Source organism: Choloepus didactylus, chromosome 19, assembly GCF_015220235.1.
Source record: "Choloepus didactylus isolate mChoDid1 chromosome 19, mChoDid1.pri, whole genome shotgun sequence".
In the NCBI taxonomy this organism is placed as follows: domain Eukaryota; kingdom Metazoa; phylum Chordata; class Mammalia; order Pilosa; family Megalonychidae; genus Choloepus; species Choloepus didactylus.
In genome coordinates this window covers 16520157-16544504 of record NC_051325.1, presented here as the reverse complement: position 1 = coordinate 16544504, position 24348 = coordinate 16520157, and the positions used below count along the sequence as shown (strand labels likewise).

At 37.9% G+C, this 24348-nt stretch overlaps 2 protein-coding genes across 2 annotated transcripts in view; one reads left to right on the top strand and one right to left on the bottom strand.

Annotated features, from left to right (window-relative positions):
* The window catches only part of DSTN (destrin, actin depolymerizing factor), a 40281-nt gene extending 16305 nt beyond the window's left edge, over positions 1-23976 (top strand). Inside the window, exons 2-4 of the mRNA XM_037811683.1 lie at positions 17334-17641; positions 20536-20612; positions 22750-23976. Of these exons, the coding sequence (XP_037667611.1) occupies positions 17334-17641; positions 20536-20612; positions 22750-22859 (495 nt within the window). The 3' untranslated portion in view covers positions 22860-23976. The remainder of the gene's footprint in view (positions 1-17333; positions 17642-20535; positions 20613-22749) is intronic.
* On the bottom strand, positions 2882-4309 carry LOC119515594 (eukaryotic translation initiation factor 3 subunit E-like). Its single transcript, XM_037811682.1, has one exon. It carries the CDS (start codon positions 4303-4305, stop codon positions 2968-2970), a length of 1338 nt encoding a protein of 445 aa, XP_037667610.1. The 5' UTR covers positions 4306-4309; the 3' UTR covers positions 2882-2967.
* Positions 23977-24348: the final 372 nt, after the last annotated feature.

Below are 24348 nucleotides of genomic sequence, written 5' to 3'. Positions count from 1 at the left end.
AAATTTATGAAAAGGCACATAAGCAACTATTACATAAATGTAAGCTTCATGAACAGTTTTTTGATGTGTTCCCAGTACCTGTAAAAGCTGCTGACACAGGAGAGTCTCAATATTTATTGAATGCAATAATAATAAAGAGCACAATAAAATTAATCAGGACTTATTTTGTGATCAACACCTTACTGGGACAATTTACCTGTTATCTAAAACTTAATCCAGAACTCTGCAATTTGTTTTTAGGCACACTCTGAGAATGCATTTAACAACAGATTGGTAATGTATAAAAATGGACAGTTCTATACAGATTATTTTTCTATTGATAATACTGATCCATGGTGGCACCATCTTTCAAGTTCATAAGGCAGCAATATATGAAAAGCAAAATGTGGTAAAAAAGCAGCTACATGGCACATTAATTATTCATTTAACAGATAAGCTAGAAGGAGCAGAGTAAACAGGAAAAAAATCGAGACATTTATCAATGTTTTGTATGTTCTCATAGGTTTTTTATGACGCTAAGAGCATCCAATAATTGTACTGGTAGAAACCAAAGAATACCCTTTGCTCTCATTTGAAGATAACGGTGCTGAGAGACTCATCGTTTTTTGGATCCAGACCCTCTTACGCACAACCTACTAAACATATCTTCCTTAACCCTTTGCAAGTTTAATCTGAGACGACTACAAGGCAACAATGATGTGACCAGGGGCAGTGTGATGTCAGGGAAAGGCCCATTTCAATTCCTTGATTTAATGTTTACTAAGTATATGAACTTAAACAACCATCTGAGTCTGTTTCCTCTTCAAAAATATATAAATACCATCTACTTTTAGTGTTTACAGGCTTAAGTGGAGATTCCTTCTCTTTTCCTTAGGGTTTTTGAGAAATAGAAGATGTGAAAACGCCTAATATTAATTTCCTTTCTTTCTTCTCTGAGGTTTTTACTAGTCCACAAGGCCACGTTCAGTAACTGTTAGACGGGGTTCCCAGACTATGTATCTGCCTGGCTACATAATCATCTAGAAATCTTGTTTGCTATTATTAATGTGATTTGGTTGAGCTATTGTCTTAAAATAAACAGTGAATACTGATGAGGCCTGAGTAAGAACTTTTTGCCCTTGGGTCATTGGTGAATAGAAGGGGGAACACGGAGTTAACATCTTTTCCATTTTTACATACCCTGAAAATAATGTATACATTCTGAAAACTTAGTTTTGTATAACTCTATCTCTATTTCTAGTTTATATGATTTGGACTTTTGATTCATGGAATTAGCTCCTATGCATGAAGGCATCTAGTTACTGCTATGTTATTTTTGGTACTTGCTATAGAAATCTTGACCATTTTGTACTACATATGATTGTCTGCATTTTTTCCTGTCTTATACTTGGTATTTTCATATCACTGGTAATAGAGAATTTAAAAAGTTAGCACTTGGCTTATCCTGACTGGTAATCCTTCTGCTAGCTTCAGTACCTTCAGATTACATTTTAGAGGAATCAATACCCAAGTCAGAAGTCAGCAGCTACAGCACATGGGTCAAATCCAGCCCTCTGCCTGTTTTTGTAAATAAAGTTTTTTATTGGAACACAGTCATAACTATTTATTTACATGGTATCTAAGGCTACTTTTGAGCTACATGAAAGAGTTGAGAAGTTGAAACAGAGAGCAATATAGCCCACAAAGGCTAAAATATTTACTCTCTGGCCCTTTACAGAAAGTTTGCAGATTCCTGCCCTTAATTCAGCATGGGAAGAGCTCTCTATGCTCTTTAAATGCAGAGGCAATTTGAGAATAATGCAAATGCAACATTCTCTAAGCTTAACTGAATGTCAAAGGTCACCTGATCAGACGCCAGATAAAAAGAACAATATGCATATATTTTTTATCCTTCTACCACTCCTTGAGAATAGAAAGGGAAAATTTCTATTATATGATTGGTTTTATTTCAACAACCAAATGAAAATCAAACTACTTCTGGGTAAAGGAGGCCCAACGATTTATATACTTCTTAATTATCTTGGGTATATATTAAACATTGTGTATGTGTGTACCCACACACACACATACAGCTTACTGGATACCCAGTATGATATTATATATATATATATATATCATAATATTAGGGAGGCATTTTTACAATTCAACTGTTACTCTTATTTAGTCTCTATCGCAACACAGTGAATAGCTTAAGGAGCCACTTTAATTAAGGAATAGCAACTTTGTTTGTAATAGCCCTAAAGTGAAACAACCAAAATATTCTTCAATGGGTGATTAAAATATGTGGTACATCAAAAATACTACAGAAGAGTACTCAGCAATAAAAAGGAACAAACTATCGATGTGTGTGACAACTTGAATGGATCTCAAGGACTTTATGCTGAGTGAAAAAAACTAATCTCAAAAAGTCATATACTTTATGATTACATTCATACAACATTCGCAAAATGACAAAATTGAAGAGACGAGGAACAGATTAGTACTGGTTGCCAGGGGTTAGGGCTGAAGAAGATGGTGAGGATTTAAGTACAAGGGAGATATTTGTGGTGATAACTCTGTATTTGGACTGCAGTGACGGTTATACAAATTTACACGTGATAAAATGGCACAGAGCTATATATATATACATTGTACAAATGTCGATTTCCTGGTTTTGATATTGTACTACAGTAACATAAGATGTAACTATTGGGGGAAATTGAGTATAAGGTATGTGGATTACTTTGTAATATTTTTGCAACTTCCTGTGCATCTATAACTATTCTAAAATTAAAAGTTAAAAAGCCACACTTGCATACACAAGGAAATCCACAGTAAGATAAAATGAAAGTCAATTTTATTGAAATTCTCCAAAATTTATACTCAATATGTTAATTGTTTCTAAAATGTATGTATAATGATTTTATTATTTCATCTTTCTTTTACAGTTCTCTTTCGTTCCTTTTTTTTTTTTTTTTTAACATTTCTTCAGTAGAAGCCAGAGTCCTGAGTTGCCCAGTTAGGAGCCTCTGATCTACTATTCTGATTAAGTTTCTTCTCAATATTCATGGCCAACATCTGGCTTCTAAAGGAAAGGCTTTTGGTCTTTTCAATCACTTGTTGATAGGGTGAGACTGCATTGTTACCCATAACCACATGCCCTAATTTAGAATCAATTTTGGCATCCAGTCTTGCATTTCTAATCAAATTCACAATCCACCTTTCAGCTTCTTCTGGAGTCATGTTCAGTTTATCTGCCAACATGTTAATGCTGATACATTGGTGGATGCGACAAAAAGTCTCAAATATAAAGAGGCGAGCATTTTCAATGAAATCCTCAAGACAAGCCACCAAGAAGAAGTCATTCACAAGAACTGATTCACATTCTCTTAGCTTTTTCTGAGCCCCATCAAAGTCAAAGTTAACGTATAAGCATTCAACAAACTCTGTAATTGGATCCTTATATATGTAAGACTCCTGCTGAATAACTTTGACTAGATCTTTTAGCACCTGCCGGCGTTTTCGAACATCTTTGTTTGTTATGACAGCTGTAGTTAAGTAGCGGAGAATATGAGGACACATTGTCTGGATTGCATTAAGATACTGTGGCTGGTAAAGGAAAAGATCAATAATATTATCGCGGCCTTTGGGGTGGTTGAAGAAAACAAACAGAGACCAGTGAATGAGCCATGTTCGCTGCTGAAGAGACTGGAGCGGAGAACTCACAGAATTATTATCTATGGTCTCTTTTAAGCGTGTAAGGTCTTCCATGGCTGCATCCCAATTCTGCATTAAGATTTCAGAGGCCAGTTTTCCCCAGAGTGAACTCAAAGCATTTCTATCCGTTGCTGGAACCAACACTCTAAAAAAGTAAAGATACTCTGCTGCTCCTGAGTAATTCCCACATTCATATTGGAATTTTGCATACCTGTAGAGTGTGTCTAAATATTCCTGCCTAAAACCATGCTTGTCTGCCAGGTAGTCAAACAGCATCCGACCATCCCTGGTTGACTGCATTTGCCTTGTAGTTTCTGGATCTTCAAACATCTTCACAATTGGTTCTGTTTCTGCCTGAAGCTGTTTCAGCTGTGCAACAGCCGTGGTTCTTTTTTCTCTCAAAGCATGAGGAATATCATCAGAATAAAGGTTTTTGTATACATCCATAGCAAAGTCTACCATGTTGGTATCACTAAGAAGATCCAGTTTCCCTTGTAGTAATTCTTTTTCATTATATATCTCCTTTACGGAAAGAAACTCAAGCAGCGGAAAGACCAGATGCCGATCCAAAAAGTGAGCGATGCGTGTAGTCAAGTCGTACTCCGCCATCTTGTCAAGGAAAGCGAGTAGAGTGTTTTTATATTGTTGCTATTGCAGTGACGATTAGAAGTATTGTATAATTATTTTTTCCATTTCTTAAAATTCAGGATAATTTACACCAAGTGAAATTCATCTTTTTTTAGTGTAAGTTCTGCAGGTTTGGACAAATGTATACAATTGTGTAATCATTATCAAAATCAAGATATAGAACAATTCCTTTACTCCCCAAATTCCCCGGTGTCAGTTGTTCCTCCCACCCCCAACCCCTGGCACTCACTGATGTGTTTTTTGTCCCTGTAGTTTCACCTTTGCAAAAATGTTATATAAATGGAAACATACAGTCATACACTTTGAGTCTGGCTCCTTTTCACTTAGTGTAATGCATTTGTGTACCAGCTGTTTGTTACTTTTTATTGCTGAGTAGTATTCCATTCCCCAATTGAGGGGTGTATTTTTTGTTTTCTGTCTTAGTGAAGGATGAAGCAGAATATTGTAAAGATTTTTTTCTTTTTCTTATATATTGATAGATCCTTGAAACAGCCATTCTCCACCTTGTATAGCACCTCCTAATAAATCATCTTATTAAATAGTGCCCTTTTTATTTTTCAACTGCAGAATCAAATCATTATTGAACAAGGCCTTGGTTTGCAGAAGTTCTGAAATGTGACAGTGTGTTTTATAGGATATTGATTTCTTAACAGTCATGCTCTTGTGTATTAATTAATGTGTACATAATGTCTCTTACATAGCATTTATCCTGAAATTATCAGTGAAGCTTAATATTGGACACTTTAAATTCAGAGCACATATCCATGACTTTTAGAATAAATATTTGACCTTTTATTGATTGAGTATACATTTATTAAGCAGCTTCATAATTCTGGGTACATGGGGGATTGTGTATGTGTGTTGACAGAGGGGATTGATAAAGATATTAAGAGTTAGTTCATGCTCTTAAGTAGCTCTGTCTAGTGAAGGAATAGACAACCAATAGACAGCATAGAAATAGATAATATTGTGATAGAAATTATTGTATTCTGTATTAGTACAAGAAAGATCACAAGATTTAGATTAAGGGGTGGTGGTGTTTAGGGGACCAAGTAAGAGTTGCCTTCCTAGAGAAGGTGAGATCTGAGCTGAATCTTGAAGGACTTAACCAAGTGAAGAGGAGGGAAAGTAAAGCATCACAAGAGAGCGTGGGGTATTCAGGGAATTGCAAAGAGTTGGGCATGCTGGAGTTATGGGAGAAGTGGCAGTGTGAGGGAGAAGTGGGAAGGGAGGCTGGAGAGAAAGGGCATAAAGGGCTCGCTATGGCATGCCAAAGAGCCATCTAAAGAAAACAATAATGGCATAGGACTATTTGCTAGTGTGCTTGACCCACTGCCCTCCACCCCACCCCCCACCCCCTGGCTGTTTTCCTATTCAGTCTCTACTTCGGAGGAGTGGGGAGTATTCTTTCCTCTCACTATCAAGCTTATAGAAGCTCCTTTTTGTTCCTGCTGCCCCATCCTCACTTTCTGACTTCCTTTCTCCTAATTGGTCTGGGAAACCTGTTAAGAAACCTTGTTAGGATTGTTTATAAATAAGATTGCATACAGTCTGAGTGAGACAGATTATTTTTAGCAAGTGGGCTTCATTATATCTTATCTTGTTTTATCTTTACATGTCTGTCTTGTTTTAAGGGTCATTTTTTTGTGTGGGGCCGGTCGGGTGAGGGTGGTGGTCTCCAGAGTTTAAGTTATTGAATGTATGCTTTTTTCCCTATGAAGTAAGGTTAATCATAAAGGTGTTTTATCAGAATTCCTTATACATTTATATATAGCTAGTGGAATTATTTGTTCTGCATAGGCTATCTCAAGGGCATTGTCTATACTTCGCTTTGAGGTGAATGAAGGATTTCTGTACTTTGTGGATGGATAGCAAATTATTTTCCTTCTAGCTATTCTAGTATTGTAGAGACTTAAAAAAATTAGGTAAAGATTCAGTATTCATAATCCTTTGTTAAATCCTGTCTGTTAACTACCCCTCTCTCTTGTTGATCACGTTCTCAATCTTCAGGGATATCTGGGCAGTGACCAACTTAACTTGTTCTTATTGAAAAGGGATGTCGACATTATGGGGAAGGGAGATGCATCTGGCTGGTGTTCATGAAGAGGCTGTTGCCTCTGGGTTTTGGGATAGGAACAATCTGGAGGATTTAAGTTTCTGAAAAATAAACTTAGCAAGTAAAACTTTCATAGAGTCTCAGATAGGGAACTAGGTATTCTTTAGTATTTCGGGGACCACTGTTGGTTGGGGCTTGGCATACTATGTCCATTGGAATATCTGGCTGGAGCTTGCTTAAGAGTAACCTCCAGGGTAGCCTCTCAACTCTATTTGAAATCTCTTAGCCACTGGAACCTTATTTTGTTACCTTTCTTTTCCCCCTTTTGGTCAAGAAGACATTCTTAATCCCTCGATGCCAGGGTCAGGTGCATTCCTGGGAGGTGTGTCCCACATCGACAGGGAGATTTACTCCCTTGGGGGTCATGTCCCACATAGGGGTTGTGTCAGGATTTCTTTTATCCATAACATTCCATTACCCAAAGGCTTCAACAAGAACAGCCATGTTGGTAACTAGAAGGAGCTAAAGAAGCATTTGTAAGTTTCCTGGTTAATAATAATATAAGAGCTTATACTTATGGAATGGTGCCATTGCCAGGCATTGTATTTAGGTGCTTTACATATGTTGTCTTGTCAGTACTAGGAGTTGGGATTATCATAATTCCCACTTTACAGATGCCGAAACTGAGGCTTAGAGAAGTTAACTAATTGCTCATGGTACAAGATTTGAATGTCTGATTCAACCCTATGGTATGTTTTCTCCTATGGTTAAAAAGGTTTTATAAGGTTAAAGGTTCCACATTCTGCTTATGAAAAGAACACAGCGAGTTCTTTTGTAAATCAGAATTTTAAAAATTTCGTATTTGATATTTTTCAATTTGTTTTTAAAAAAATATATTCCCAATTGTAAGATTCATCAGGAGTAGTTCTGTGCATAATATTGCATAAAATGAAATTGCTTTACTGCTGTTATATAAACCTTGTATTTTAAATTCATTATTTCCATTCTTCTCCACTATGAAGTTTTTTTTTAATCTCAAGGAATAAAAAAATTTTGTTATGCTGTTTCTCAGAATTAAAATCTTTGCTTTAAGTCAGCCCCTCTTGTCTGAAACTTTATGATCATTCTTCATTTTGATTGCTTTGACTTTTTCCAAGTTAGCACTCAGAGATGTATTTAAAAAAATACTATCTAGCTGAATTTCCCCTGAAGATTGGTTCCTAGCCCCCAGGAATAATCAACCATAATTATTCTAGTAAACTATAGTTGAATTCCTCACTCTTAGAGATATTTCTGTCATTGCATAGTATAATAACTGAGGTTCCTGATGATGCTGAGTCATCACTAAACCTAAATGATATATAGACATACCTTGTTTTATTGTGTACCTAGAAATCCACTGATGTTTACTGCAAATTACCAACCTCTTCATCCAGCTCTTCCTTGGATGCTGCAAGGATTCTCCTAGCTCCAGAGTTCCAAAATAGTTGGTTCAGATGGTTCCTGCCAGTTAATAGTTGTTTTGTTGGAGGGACTGATTCCTGCAGCTTCATACTCCACTTTTCAGTCCTCTCCATTGAAGTGTTGTAAGCATGTTGATTGAATTCATGTTTCACATCTTGCTAGTAACAATGTAGAGAATGAATTGGAGGGTGGAGGAGATTGGTGGCGGGCATGGGAAGGTTTTTGTATTAGAACGACTGTGGTAACAAATTAAACACCAAACTTCAGAGGTTTGGCGCAGTAAAGGTGTGTTTCTGTCATGCACAGGCCGGTAGGGTTGGGCCGCCCTCTTCCATTTTGTAATTTGTCTGCCAGGCGTCATCTTGGCAGGGGAAGACAGGACTTAAAGATCACTTTTAAATGGCCAGGGCTGAAAGTGGTTTATATAATTTGTGCCCACTTCTCACCCAACAGAACTCAGGCACATGGCCTCATCTGAACTTGCAAAGAAGGCTGGGGAGTATAGTCGTCCTGTGTGCCCAGGAAGAGGAAGCAGTGTGGACAAGAAGCCTGATGTACACATACCCCACCATCACCACCACTTGGGAATTTAACCCCCTAGATAAGAGGCAGGGGTAACTTGAGCTGGGAGGGTGACACCAGAGATGGAAAGAAATGGATGTCTTGGGGAAAGATACGAAAATCAAAAGATGGAAGTGATTGAAGGAGAATAAATTTAAGAATGCCTCTGAGGTTTGTGGTTTATGTAACTAGAAGGATGGTTCTATGTACTGAGAGAGGAAGACCAACTAGAAGGGGAACAGATTTTATTTGATTTCGGACATGCTGAGCATTAGACAATGCCTTTGAGACCTCTGTCTGGGAGATGTTAGATAGGATACTGGATGTAAAGGCAGGGAGTTCAGGAAAGCAGAAGTCTCTCGCAGTCACTTGGATTAGATGATTGAAGTCCCGGACTTGGGTAGACTCTCCAGGAGGTGGGGGGGGGGGCAGTGTCCTTCCTCTCTACTTGCACTGCCACCAGCATCCACTTTCTCCATTTCCGTAGGGTTATTGGAGGATTATTGCTTTCTGTGCCAAATTGCTCCATTTCCACCCTTTCTGACCTCAGGTGGACCTTTAGAGGTTTAGTATGCCCTCAAACCCCTACCCTTACTCCTCTTGGTTTTTCAGAGAGAACAGTAGAGCCTTTCAAGCACAATTTTTGGCAGTACCTTCTTTCCCCCTCTTCCCTATTTTAGACCAAAAAAAAAAAAAGAGAAGTATATCTGTTTCTGAGACTAGCTCCCCCATCTGTGCCTTGGATCTCATCAGTCTTTCTAGAGTTCTGACTCTTTTATTATATGAGTGATTAACAAGAGTCTTCTTGGTGCCAAATTGCCTGAGTTCAAACTCCTGCTCTATTATCAGTTCCTATCTTTGTGCTCCTAGGCAAGTTAATTTAATCTTTGTATGCCTGAATCTCCCATCTGTAAGATATAAATAATAATGGTAGTCACCTCTTAAAGCTGTGACTTAGAACAGTGTTTGAAAATAAGTACTCAATATTTACTTTTTTTTTTTTTTATGTTTTGTCTTTTTGTCTTGTTTCTTGGAGCTCTTAAACTTTTGGTATGATCAGGTCTCCCTAGTCGTAAGACAACTACTATGAAGTTAATATTTAATCTTCCCTTTTCCTTTTGCCATTAACTATACAAAGAGTAGTCTGATTTCTGCCTTTACCTCCTCAGTTTTCCTGGTATCCTCAGTCCATTCCACCTCCTTCCACCCCACTAAACGTCAGTGGTCTGCTTTCAGTAATTCTTCTCAAACTGCTGTTTTTTGGTATTTGAGATCTTCCTCTTCTCTTCCTTGGTTTCTAGAATGTTATTTTCTTCTTACCTTTTTGATAATTCCTTATTATTCCTCTTGATGGTTCTTCTGTTACTACTTAGTGTTGGTGCCTGCGTGACATTGGCTGTAGTCCCAAATATCTATTAGGTCCAGCCTTCCTGTGAGATCCATGTCCGTATGTCCTCTTCACCTAAATGTCCTGCTCGTTCTTCAGAATTAACAGATCTTTAAACATCATGGTCTTTATAGTTACCAGTCTAAGGAATCCTGGGTCATCTTTGATGCTATTCCATGTTTCACTCAGCTATATTGATTCTACTTTTTTGTTTTCAGTGCCACTGCTATAATTGAGGGCTCTCTTCTCTGGGTATTTGCAAATGTCTAAAAATTGATTTTCCTCCTTCCAGTTTATTCTCAGTTTCTCCTTTACAGTCTTCTGTGTTAATTTCTTCATGCAGAAATATCTATAGTATTCCCCTCATCAGAAACCTCCACAGAACCTCATTTCTGATAGAAAAAAAAAGCCCAAACTTCTCCATGGTGAGGATTTTAAGGTTCCTATAAGATCCGGGCAGATTTGACTGGGACTTAGATGCAGAAGACATATCTGTTTTTCTCTTTTCGATTACTGGTACATAAATTTGATTAATTTCCAAATCAGAGCTTGGAGTGTTGTTTGTGGTAACATTTTTGACAATATTGACATTCAGATATTGTATGGTTGAATATAAGTCTTCATATGTTGCCTTCCTTAATGCTTTTAACAAGTGGTTGTTGGGGGGCATGTCTTAGTTTTCCAGTGCTGCTATAACAGTACCACAGGCTAGTTAGTTTAAACAAGAGGAATTTATTTTCTGTAGGTTTTAGAGGCTAGAAGCCCAAAATCAAAGTGTCAGTAGGATTGTGCTTTCTCTGAAGTCTAGCAGGCTGGTGGTGGCTTTGCCAGCAGTCCATAATTCACTCTCTGTCTCCATCACGTGGCCGTCGCTCTGTCTGTCTCCTACTGTGTCCAAATTTCCTCTGCTTATAAGGACTCCGGTCATATTAGATTAAGGCCCATCCTGATTCAGTTTGGCCTCACCTTAACTACTAACATATTCAGAGATTCTGTTTACAAATGGTGTCACAGGACCAGGGATTAGGACTTCAACATATCTTTGTGCGTGGGGTATGATTCAGTCTATAACTGCTAAATGTGACTTACACAAATCAACATTATGGATGAGGGAGAGGGAGTTAGAGGAATTGGGTTCTGTTTCTAGTTCTTCACTAGTGTTTTGTTGTTGTTGTAAAAATTGTTTTATTTTTTCAAAAGTCACACGTAATATACGAATATAGTAGTTGTAAAATATAAAGGAGCAAAAAATATATAAAAACGGGAGTGTTAAGTGAAGAGAGAATATCAGTCAATTTTTGTTACTTTCTAAACATTTTATTCATCTCTACAAAAGAAAGATTCCTAGTAGCATAGGTAAGTTGTGGGGCTCGGAAAAATACTACTCTTTAAAATAATAGATGTTTTAAGAAAAGTGCTTTTTAAAAGTAGGAAAATGATTAAGATTATATAACTTTTGCGTTAGTTTTGTAGTCTTAATTTTCTATTATATCTGCCACTTCATTAATTTACAGTGAAATTTATGTGCAGAAAATATGTCTAAGATATGGGATTGAAATATATTATGTTTAGAGATCTTTTAATGAGTGAACTGATTAAATAGCTCAATTACCTTAGTATTAAGTAGATGCTAGGATGTTAATGTCTTTTCCCCTCAGAATTCTTACATGTGTTTTTTAAATAACAGCTTTGAGATGATATAATTCACATATCAGAAAGTTCATCCTTTTAAAGTGTATAGTTCACTGGTTTTTAATATATTCACAGAGTTCATCCATTACCACAATCAAATTCCAGAACATTTTCATTACTCTGGGAAGAAAACCCATTCCTATTATCAGTCACTCCTCATTACTCCCTCTGCTTTGCTCCTGGCAGTCATCCATCTACTTTCTGTCTCTATGGTCTTGCCTGTTTTGAACATTTCATATAAATGAAATAATGTGGCCCTTTACGTCAGGCTTATTTCACTTAGCAGAAAGTTTTCAAGTTTCATCCCTGTTGTAGCATGTATCAATACTACTTTTTTTTATGGCCAAGTAATATTCCCTTGCATGTATATACTGCATTTTGTTTCCTCATTTTTTTGTTGATGGATACTTGGATTGTTTCTACTTTTTGGCTAGATAATAATGAATAATGGTGCTATGAACATCGGTGTACAAGTGTCTGTTTGAGTCTCTGTTTTCAGTTAATTCTGTGTCTAACTTCTGAGAAACCGCTAAGCTATTTTCCACATTGGTGCACAACTTTACATTCCCACCAATAAAGTACAAGAGTTCCTATTTCTCTACATCCTCACCAGTACTTATTTTCCATTTTTTAAATGATAGTCATCCTAGTGGGTGTGAAGTGGTATCTGTGGGGTTTTTTTTTTTCTTAAAGTATTTAATTCTTTAGAACAATTTAAAACTGACAGAAAATTTTAGAAGATACTGCAGAGGTTTCTATATATCTCATGCAAGTTTCGTCTATTATTAACATCTTATATTAGTACATACATTGTTACAATTAATGAACCAATATTGATACATTATCATTAATTAAAAGCCATACTTTATTCAGGTTTCCTCACTTTTAGCCTAAGGTTAAAACTAGACAACTTAGATGAAGTGGACAATTTTCTAGAAAAATGAACTACTCACACTAACTCCCATTGAATAGGCTGCCTTTTCACACTCTTGATGAAGTCCTTTGAAGCACAAAAGTATTCTGCTTGCTTTGGGATTAGTTTGCTTTTCTTTTTTTAGTTCCTCCAGGTGTGTAGTTAGGTCTTTGATTTTTAGCTCGCTCTTTTTAACATAGGCATTTGGGGCTATAAATTTTCCTCTCAACATTGCCTTCACTGCATTCCATAAGTTTTGATACGTTGTGTTCTTGTTTTCAAATATTTATTTATTTTTCTTGCAATTTCTTCTTTGATCCACTGATTGTTTAAGAGTGTGTTGTTTAACTTCCATAAATTTGTGCATTTTTCAGTCCTCTGCCTGTTGTTTATTCCAGCTTCATTCCATTATGATCAGAGAAAGTACTTTGTATAATTTCAGTCTTTTAAAATTTATTAAGACCTATTTTGTGACCGATCGTGTGGTCTATCCTAGAGAATAATCTGGCAGCACTTGAGAAGAATGTATATCTGCTGTCTTGGGGTTCTGTATATGTGTTAGGTATAGTTCATTTATCAAATTATTCAAGTTATCTGTTTCTTTATTGAGCCTCTGTCTAGATGTTCTATCTATTGATGTGAATAGTGGATTGAAATCTCCAACTATTATTGTAGATACATCGATTTCTAGCTGCATTTTTGCTAGTGTTTGCCTCATGAATTTTGGGGCATCCTGGTTAGGTGCATACATATTTATGATTTTTATTTATTCTTGGTGGATTGCCCCTTTTATTAATATATAGTGTCATTCTTTATCTCTTATAACAGCTTTGCATTTAAAGTCTATTTTGTCCAATATTAATAAAGCTTGCCCAGCCTTTTTTTGGGGGGTGGGGTGGGGTATACTGTTTGCATGGAATATCTTTTTTCTGGCCTTTTACTTTCAACCTATTTTATCCTTGGATCTGAGATGAGTCTCTTGTAGATAGCATATAGATGGCTCATATTTTTTTGTCCATTCTGCCAGTCTGTCTTTTGACTGTGGAGTTTAATCCATTAACATTCAATGTTTTTACTGTAAAGGCAATTTTTACTTCAGCCACTTTATTGTTTAGTTTTTATGTCATCTCTTATTTTTGTCTCTTTTTACCCTTTTAGTTACCCTTACTCATAAATCTTCATTTCTACACTCAACTCCAATCCTCTCTCTCCTGTCCTTTCCTCTCAGTCTGCAAGACTTCCTTTAGTTTTTCTTACAGTTCAGGTCTCTTGTTAGCAAACTCTCTCAGCTTCTGCTTGTCTATGAAGGTCTTAAACTCTGCCTTATGTTTGAAGGACTGTTTTGTTGGATAGAGAATTCTTAGCTAGCATTTTTCTCTCAGTATCTTGAATATATCGTACTGCTGCCCTCACACCTCCATGGTTTCTTATGAAAAATTGGCACTTAGTGTTACCAGGCATCTTGTATGTGATCAGTTGCTTTTCTCTTGTTGCTTTCAGAATTCTCTCTTTATCTTTCGGATTTGACATTCTAATTAGTGTGTGTCTTGGAATAGGTCTATTTGGATTTGGTCAGTTTAGAGTACATTTCACTTCTAGGACCTGGATTTCAGTGCTTTTTGTAAGAGTTGGGAAGTTCTTGGCCATTATTTCCTCAGATACTCCTTCTGCCTTTTTTCCCTTCTCTACTCCTTCTGGGACACCCATGACTTGAATGTTCCTGCACTTTTTATGTTGTCAATTCTCAGAGATCCTGCTCAGTTTTTCCTTACTTTTCTCTGTTTTTTGTCTGTTCGGATTCAGATGCTCTGTCTTTTGATTCGCAGATTTGATTGCACATCTGTTGTGTGCTTCTAGTATATTCTAAATTTCATCTGTTGTGCCTTTCGTTCCCATAAGATCTGTTACTTTTCTTTGCATGCTTTCACTTTCTTCTTTATGCCCACCCAGACTCTTCTTAATAGCCGTTATCTCTTTAGCCATCTCATTGAATTTGTTCAGGCGATTTGTTTGAACATCTTTGATTAGTTGTTCTAGAATCTGTATCTCTGACTTTTTGATTTGCTCCTTTGACTGGGCCACATCTTCCTCTTTCTTAATATGGCTTAGTATTTTTTTGCTGATGTCTGGGTATCAGTTTATCTTCGTGAATTTACTCTGAAGGTCATAGTGTCTCTTTGTCAAAGCTTTTTTGTTGCTTGTGTTTGTGTTAATGCTCTTCTTTGACACTTTGTTCATCAGTATTACCCAAGCCAGGGACCCATGAAGGGAACACATAACCACTCACAGGATCCCAGAAAGGTCAGGTAAAGATGCTTAAAAGCCTTTAATTCTGCTCCTTGGCTTGCCCGGCATATGGCTCTGTTTGCCCAAAAGCCTTTTAGATGTCTTCCCAGAGGTGCCGTTTCCTTGTCTGCCAGCAGATGGGCTTGTCAGCAACTCATTCTGCTCAACCCTCAGAGGGCAATCTATTTTAGCTCTTGGCACCAGACAGTCCCAGGGTGGATTGAAACCACTGGTGGTCCTGGCAGTCCAAATTCACTAGCCAGAAGTCAGCACAGTGCTAGATCATGTCCTGCTCTGTTCTTGGGAGAGTGGACCTCCGCTATCCTTTCAGTCTGGAGCTGCCCGCCTGCCGTAGACAGGAGAACCAGACGCTTTCTGCCCCAGAAGTGGGGGATGGGTGCCAAGAGCTGGGGCTGGGGGTGTTACTCAAGATCTCTCACTGCAGCTTCCCCGACTCTTCATCCACACTTTCCTGGCTGCTGCAGAGCATTCCCCCAATCTCCAGAGCCCTACATCGGTTGTTGGCAGACAGTTTCTGCCTGACCCCTAGCTGTTTTTCTGGGAGAGAAGTGAGCCCAACCTCTCTTTCATCTTAGATCTTCCTCTCCTTGTGATTTAGATTTGCATTTTCCTAATGACTGATGATGTTTAGCGTCTTTGCATCTTTTCATATTGGTCATTTGAATATCTCCTTTGGAGAAATGTCTATTCAAATCTTTTGCCCATTTTTACATGGCTTATTTGTCTTTTTATTGTTGAGTTTTTAGAATTCCTTGTGTATTCTGGATATAAGTTCCTTACCAGATATTTGACTTGCAAATATTTCTCTCATTCTGTGGGTTATCTTTTCCTGTTATACATTTTTATTTCTTAATTACTTGACATTGATTTGGGGCTTCATTAACATAGTTACATTGTTTAGTATTTAAATTCTATTAAGTTTATAGATCTTGCTTTAGAAAAGCTAACATGCAAACCAAAATAGTTAAGCATAAAAATTTATAAATACAATAAAGTTAATGTAAATAGCATATTCTTTAAAGAAGGAAAGATTAACAACTGGTTTGGTTTTTGAGGTTTTGCCATCAAAATCTTGTTTAACTGCTTCCTCCTCCCAGAATAGCAAGTATAACATGGTATAAGCTTTTATTTTTCTGGTTAGAAAATCTCAAATTAAGCTATCTTCTTTATTACAGCAAGAAACATTTTCTTCTTATTATTATTATTATTTTTTTTATTTTAATTTAAAACTTGGGGATTTTGAAAGTGAAAATTTTTTTTTTTAGTTTTTTTTTTTTTTTTAATTAAATTCAGCTTTATTGAGATATGTTCACATACCATACGGTCATCCATGGTGTACAATCCGCGGTTCATAATACACAACATATAATTGTGCATTCATCACCTCAATCTATTTTTGAACATTATCCTTATACCAGAAAGAATAAGAAAAAAAATAAAAGTAAAAAAGAGCACCCAAATCATCCCCCCATTCCACCCTATTTTTCATTTAGTTTTTGTCCCCGTTTTCCTACTCATCCATCCATATACTGGATAAAGGGAGTGGGATCCACAAGGTTTTCACAATCACACTGTCACCCCTTGTAGGTTACATTGTTACACAGTCGTCTTCAAGAGTCAAGGCTGCTGGGTTGGAGTTTGATAGTTTCAGGTATTTACTTCTAGCTGTTCCAATACATTAAAACCTAAAAAGGGTTATCGATGTAGTGTGTAAAAATGTCCACTAGCGTGACCTCAACTCCATTTGAGATCTCTCAGTCACTGAAAGTTTATTTTGTTTCATTTTACATCCCCCTTTTGGTCAAGAAGATGTTCTCCATCCCACGATTCTTCCCTGGGAGTCATATTCCACGTTGCCAGGGAGATTTACATCCCTTGGAGTCAGGTCCCATGTAGCGGGGGAGGGCAGTGAGTTCACCCGCCGAGTTCGTTAGCTAGAGAGAGAGGGCCACATCTAAGCAACAAAGAGGTACTGGGGGGAGACTCTTAGGCACAAGTATAAGCATGTTTAGCCTCTCCTTTACAGTAACAAGCTTCATAAGGCAAGCCCCAAGAGCGAGGGCTCAGCATACCAAACCATCGAAAGTGAAATTTTAATGGCAAATATTACTGAATATTGATCACGATTTTGAGATATGAGTAGAACAAAAACCTTTTAATTCTTTTATTGTGAAGAGGTATGTTGTAGGAATGGAGTTTCCCTAGTCCAGCAGCTCTGATCTTGTCATCTGCCTTATGAAAGGAACTTGGAAAGTGGGGAAATGATCTACCCCAGGGAATGGCTTTGAGCAACCTTTACAGCATGGAATAAATCCAGCAACGTGGGAGGCACTTCTTTGTAGGTTTTAGGGTAGCAGGGACTGCTATAGTCAACTTCTCTTGTCCACCACATAATAGTGATGATGGTTTATATATATATCATCTTCTATAAAAAGTTTGATGTCTGAGATAAGTAGTTTTTTTATAGCTCAGATTTTCTAGTTTTCTTATTGCATGATAAGTATACCTTAAATGTTTTAAGTGTATGCCCATCTATAACCAAAAGTTACCGTTTCTATTTGTCACAATAAAAGTTACAAGCCTTGTTCTCATTTCTTTTCTCAATATAGGCCTCAGGAGTGCAAGTTGCTGATGAAGTATGTCGCATTTTTTATGACATGAAAGTTCGGAAGTGCTCTACCCCAGAAGAAATCAAGAAAAGAAAGAAGGCTGTCATTTTTTGTCTCAGTGCAGACAAGAAGTGCATCATTGTAGAAGAAGGCAAAGAGATCTTGGTTGGAGATGTAGGGGTGACCATAACCGATCCTTTCAAGCATTTCGTGGGAATGCTTCCTGAAAAAGATTGTCGCTATGCTTTGTATGATGCAAGCTTTGAAACCAAGGAATCCAGAAAAGAGGAGTTGATGTTTTTTTTGTGGTAAGCATCATTAGAAATATTGGGCCTTTGTAAAACTCAGAGCTAGTCTCTTATTGTCAGCACTTGGAGAACCCTGGGACCAAAGTAATTCACATTCAAGCTCTCTGCAGTGGTGGTTTAATTTTTGTGTACATGGCTTCATAAGGTCGTGGCTGTTTGCTGTTTATGGGGCCAACACTAAACATGAACCACTGTTCATCTACTCGAGAGAACGTGACTTTCAGTCATTAATTTTGAGGAAAGTAATGGGAGGTAGACAAATTTCTTTGCAGCCTCTGAACTTAGTGCTTATAAGCTAAAATTTCTCTGCCTATGAATTCTTCCTGGAATACTGAGAAGGACGTTCGCCTCATCAAAATCCTCCCTCTCCAGGGATCTCCCTCCCCCTTTTAATCACCCATCCTTTACTTGTGCCTTTGTGGTTTGCTACTTTTGAAGAAGTCAGTACTATAATTGCTTCCAACACTGTCCACGCTGTCCAGGAGGGCAGCCACTAGCCACATGTGACTATTTAAGTTTAAATTAGTCACAATTAAATGAAATTAAAAATTTTGTTTCTAGTTGAATGTTTCAGGTGCACAGTAGCCACATGTGACTGGTGGCTACCTTATTGGAAGCGCAGATCTACATCAGTTCCATCACTGCAGAAAATTCTCTCGGACAGCATTGTTGTGAACAGTGAAAAAGTGCTGTGAAGGGATTTACTTGGCCTTTTTCTTGAAAGCCTCTTTAAATTGGTTATTTTGGTGTTTTCAAGTAAGTTAATATTTGAGATTAAGCTTCAGTTTGAGGTCATACCTCTATTCCTCATTCAGTTGTATTATGCTCAGGCTAACATGTGGCAGGGTGTAGCCACACACTGAGAATATTCTTTAGCTTCCAGAAGGTGTAGCAGTTTTGGAGGGTGATGGTTTTCTTGACATCTTGGCCAGGGCAAAGCAGGGACAGATTGAGTTCTTGGCTGTGTAGCACCAAGAGATTCGGGGCTAGGAGGCCAAAAGAACTAAGGCTTAAGGAAGGTGACTCTAGATCACACTTCCGTTCCATTTCAGCAAGCCTTTATTACACTCAATGGAAACAAGATGTTTTATGAGGTCAGGATGCATGTACCGAGGCAGCGTATCGTCCAGTTTGCTGGCGGCCACAGACGCACCTACTACAGATAACAGTAGATGAGACTGAAAAGGAGTACATTCTTGACTGGAATGATGGTGCATTCCTTAACCTTTTTCTGCTGTGCACCCAGTATTGTGTTTGAGCCTGGAAAAACAGCTGGGAATAAAACAATAAAGCCCCTACCCTTCTGCAGTTTATGGCTGAGTGGCAGTTAAGGCAGCTAAAGGTTTAGGCTTTTAAATTGGTGAATATTTCCTTTATTTGCCCTATTTTTTCCCTGATTTTAATGTATTTTTCCACTATTAAAATTATACATCCTTATTAAAGAACATTTGGAAAATAAAAGTAGCAAGTTGTTAGGCTAGTTCAGTAGTTTATTTTGCACTATTATTTTGGGGGGAAAGGTGAAAAAACCTAATGAGTTTTCCATACAAAGTTCTGTCCAGGACCCAGGGAATAGCTCTTATTTAGAAGTATTTTTAAAAAATGGTTAGAGTGAAATCAGAACAGGGAATGCCTTTTTATGTCCCTGACCTAATTGCATAAGAAAAGTACTTAACTTTGAGTTCAAAGCATCTGCCAGATCAGAGGTTGTTATGGTTTTGCCTCCCTTCTTCTACCTGAGTTGGGAGGAACAAGCATCTGAGAGACAGACTGCCCATTTCCGGGGCCCCATGTATAGAATCTCTGCCCATTTGGGTAGGGGGTAAACAGATGGCGTCCATGCTTGAACCCACGATTTTAATGACTATTGAATGTCCTAGAAATATGGCTAAGTGAACTCATTAAATGCTTTAAAAGTATTTCGGTATCCTCCTCATTCTTGTTGATATTTCAGTAGTACAGACTGGCGGCAGGCTTGGTGGTATAGTGGGAAATTAGGTATTCAGAATAGGTTGAAATTTTTATTTCCATTGTTAATATTTCTGGTATTTTTCAGTATTGCTGGTAACAAAAGTGGTAAAGCATAAACTGTGCTTCAAGTGTTCATTCAAGAGGAGGAAGTTATTCAAAATTCTGTAAATTCAAATTAATAGTAACACCGACAAGACTATTGCTGAGTTGCCATTTAGCTTAAAAAAGGAAGTTCTTTTGAAAGCTGTATTTAGAATTGTAATGATGGGTATGGATTTAATACTTTTTAAAGAGAATTAATTGAAACTCTGATTTTGACTCTCATTTAACAATTGTACATGTTTTGTTAGATTAAGATGGAAAGCAAGTACTCGTGTGGTCACATTTTGCTATTAGAATAGATAAAATAATTGGTGAGAGGTAATAAGGGGACTTTTACTTTATTTGTAGTATATCTGAAGTAACAATGCCAAAATGCTGGCAATTGTTAATTCTAGATGGCAGATACTTGACTTTTAGATTATTCTCTGTTTCTGTAGTTTGAAACTTTTTTCCAATTAGAAAAAATATATAAATATGGCTGATTTCAAGCCTTTATTAATAAATATGAATTTTTTTTTTTTTTTTTTTTTAATTTTAAAGGAAAAGTATTGGATGATGTTGGTTCTTTCACTATGGCCACATTAATCTGTTTTTAACCAGTGATTCGGTACTTTTTTCACCCTGGTCAACTTGTGAGATTTTATACATGTCTAATCATATAGTTACTTCCTAAGGAGGTGGGGAAATAGAAAAAGCATGTAGTTAGAAAAAGTTTCCCAGGAGATTTGGAGGACCCTCCTCCATCTCTGATACAGATGCCTAATAAGATTTAAAATTGTACTTTGTTTAAACCAGTTTTTCCATTTTGGGCACCTCTCCAGGGCACCAGAACTAGCACCTCTGAAAAGTAAAATGATCTACGCGAGCTCCAAGGATGCAATCAAAAAGAAATTTCAAGGTATGGTGTAGATTTATCTTCAGATATTTAGGGGTGTGGGGAGGCTCCTGGGATAGGGGCTACAAATTTTTTAAGCAGCACATTGTTTTCTTTGGGGAATCCTGGGCACGAAGAAGGGAAGTGCTGCCTGTTTTAAGAGAGAAGATGGAAGGTTGAACCTGTGTTTCAGTGTGCCTTCTGCCTGGTGCCAGCCGCTCTGGGTCTGGAGTGCACCGTTTAATAGGCACCCCGGCCCCTGAACACTGTGAGAGGCTCACCTGGTCAGGCTGTTTTTCAACTGGTTTTCTCATGTCGTCGGTGGAGAGGAATTGGCTTGTGTTGTTCAAGCTTAATAAATTTGCTGTTGCCTTTGGATGCGGTTGATAGAACAAGGTCTCAAAAAGGAAATGTTCAAAAATGGGGGGAGGGAGAGTCTATCTCTAGCTTTACTCTAAATTGGACTGTGATGTTAAGTAATGGACTCATCTGTGTTCAAAGGAAGCTGCGTTCAGTCTTTGAGCTGGCCTCTTACATTTCACTGGCCACCGGGTGACTGGGATCCGGATGTGATGGCCTGACCGTGCTGATTAGCTCCAGCCAGGAGGAGGTGTTGGAGGGGGAATGAGCATGGTGCGCAGGTGCCTGAAGACCTGGCCTGAAGCCAGGTGTAGTCCAGCTGCTGTGTGAGCAAGGCTGGAGTGGTGCACCTCCCTGGGCGGGGCTGTCCCAGCTGTAGAATGAGAGGCTCGGGCTGTGTCCCGTGTGTGCTGAATCTGCAGAGGTCACCCACCGCCTTCTGCCAGGCCAGCTGCAAAGGACTGAGTGAGCCCAGGTCACAAGGGCTGCACCCACATGTGCTTTTTATTTTGTTTTACTGTGACTGATTTTTATGTTCTTGTAGCAGAACAGGTTTGCCCTAGCTTGTTTTGCTCAGTAAGTTTAAAAAAAAATCCTCATTTCCCTTCCTGAACTGTACTGCTGTGTAGTTCAGTGCTTTACAGGTACTGTGTGCATTTGATTTGACATTGGGGCAGCCCCAGAAGGTGTTTTGTGGTCTGGTAACTGATGTTTTAAAATGACTCCTTGGTTTCAGTGCTTCCAAAATGCAAATAAAGATTGATTCAGAATTGATTCATCATTATCCTTATTCTGCCTTTCAGTAAAGGGAATTATTATATAGACTTGATTTGGTGATATAAAAAGACAGTTGCCTTGCTGTCTTTTTTAGTGAAATCATCGTGGGCTTTCTCAAATCATTCATAAGTGGCCTAAAAGCGGATCTAGCATGGCTTTCAGTAGCTTTAGAAATAGCCTTGAAATGATGGATAATTAGAAACAATGTGGCTGTTTAAAAAAGAGCAGCTGTGTATGGAGAAGCTACATATGCACTTTCATAATTGAGGTCCTTCTGCAGTGTGTGCAGTGTGGTGATGTAACGTTTCTGAGAAAGCAGTAACACATTTTACATAGTTTTCATTGTGATAGATTTCTTAAATGTACAGTGTAATTCCACTGAAGAGAGCTAGCTGTTTTTTAATAACAAAAGTCATGTCATCTGTAAATATCCATACACTTCAATACAGGTGACTAAATCAACTGTATATTCAAAACACCTAATTTCATAGTTCTACCTACATTTTTAAAATCCAAGGAAAAAAGTTAACAGAACTGCTTTTCAACTTTTTATCAAAGTACAGTTTACATACAGAAAGATGTACTTCATAAATTATTGTAGAGCTTGATGAATTTTCACAACTGAACCTAATCATTGTTTCTTGATCTAATGGCCACATCCCCAGAAGCCTTGCCTGTGCCCCTTCCAGTCAATCCCCACCACCACCACCTTCCTTCACAAGGGTGACTGTTACTCTGCCTTCCAACAGCATTTATTAGCTTTGGCTGATTTTATGTTATACAAATGGAATCATACAAAATGTACACTTTTATGTTTGGCTTCTTTCAGTCAACATTATGTTTGTCAGGTACATCCATTTGGATGCATGTAGTTATAGATTGTTCTCATTACTGGATAGTATTCCATTGTTTATTCCATAGTTCATCTATTCCTATTAGAACTGGTCTTTCAAAACAGTTTGGTATCTTAGAGAAATAGCTACTGCCATAATTCTAAATAGAATTGTTGTGTTTTCCTCCCTAGGCATAAAACACGAGTGTCAAGCAAATGGGCCAGAAGACCTCAATCGGGCTTGCATTGCTGAAAAGCTAGGTGGATCCTTAATTGTAGCTTTTGAAGGATGCCCCGTGTAGATCGTCATTCAGTGCCACAAATCAAAAGCTTCCGTGTTTAATGTTATCCTCTTGCTATATAAGTAAAGCAAATATACTTAGGCCAGGGTCTCACTGAAGGGGAGCTGTCTTGTCATCTTCTAGAAGAAACTAAATATTTTATAAACATGTGCAAATGGCCCTAAATAAATCTAAAGTCTAAAGTATGTTATCGGTGTGAAATTAAATTCTTATTGGCCAAATGCCTGTTTTGATGAGTTGGCTTGTAAAGATTACTGTTACGCTTAGGATTTTTAATGGTGCAGTTCATTAAACAATACAAGGCTGTATGAAGAGAATTATTCTGTCTTTAACCTTGGCAGTTCCTTTTGTCTATTTGGCTTGGAGAATTGGTCATAATTTGATTATAATATTGACCCAAATGCTTTATATTCTTCCTTGAGCTTAACTAATGGGAAAGAATTCTCTTCACCACGTTTAATGATACTAATACAATAACTACAGTAAGATTGAGTCAGGCAGTCTTCATTTCTACCCAGTGTGTAATGGAGACTGCCCCAAAATTGCCTACACTCACAGTAAACGCTGATATTGCCGAGCACTATTTTGAGCACATAGTGGGAATCCAGGAAGCAGCTCCCTGTGCCTGAGCTCCCCATGCGCTAGCTGGGAGACTGATAGCGTGACCTTGCATCTTGGAAATCATGGTATGTCCTCAGGAAGATGTACAATATCTGGAACAGTTAATTGGCTTCTCGTGCAAATTAGGGCTCCATTGTAACATCCTTGGTTATTGTGAACAGCATGACGACAGGTCAAGACACCTGTGAGAGGCATTAACTGTGCCTCCTCCAGAACTTTGCTGCTACTGGTACAATCAGGTGTGGGGGAACATGAACTAAAGGTTTACTTTGGAGCCTCAGTGAACTCAGTTTCCTAGAGCAGTTTGTTGACTGTGTGTGAAATGGGGAGCACGTGTGATGTTTCACTCACATGAAGCAACTACCAGATGACGCTTTGAGGTGGATTTTCTTTAACATCACAGGCGTAACACTGAACAATAAAGAGATGCACAAACAGTTGAATTTAGAAGTAGCAGTTATTGGCTTTATGTAATAAAGGAAGCATTTTTAATTTACCTCTCGTGTAATTTATTATTCATGGGTGACTTTGGGATAAAGGAGATTCTGCCTTCCATATGGGGTGGGGCTGAGTCATCGAGGTTTGGGGTATTTCTGACAACGAGTTAGGGCACAGCTCTTCCTCTAAGGGAATGAGAAAGTTGGTTTGAGAGTTAGGAATCTTTTTCTTATTCCAAATGTTTATCCAAATGCCATGCTTTTCTCTCTCTGATTTATTTGGTAAGCAAAAAAGGTCATCATACTTTAGTCATAATAACTCTTTCAAAATTGTCTAGAAAATAGTGCTGGCCGCTGGTTTACTGATAACCTCCTTGGCATTCTTTCCTCCTGAATGTTTTTTCTCTTGCAAAGCAATACTTGTAGTGACT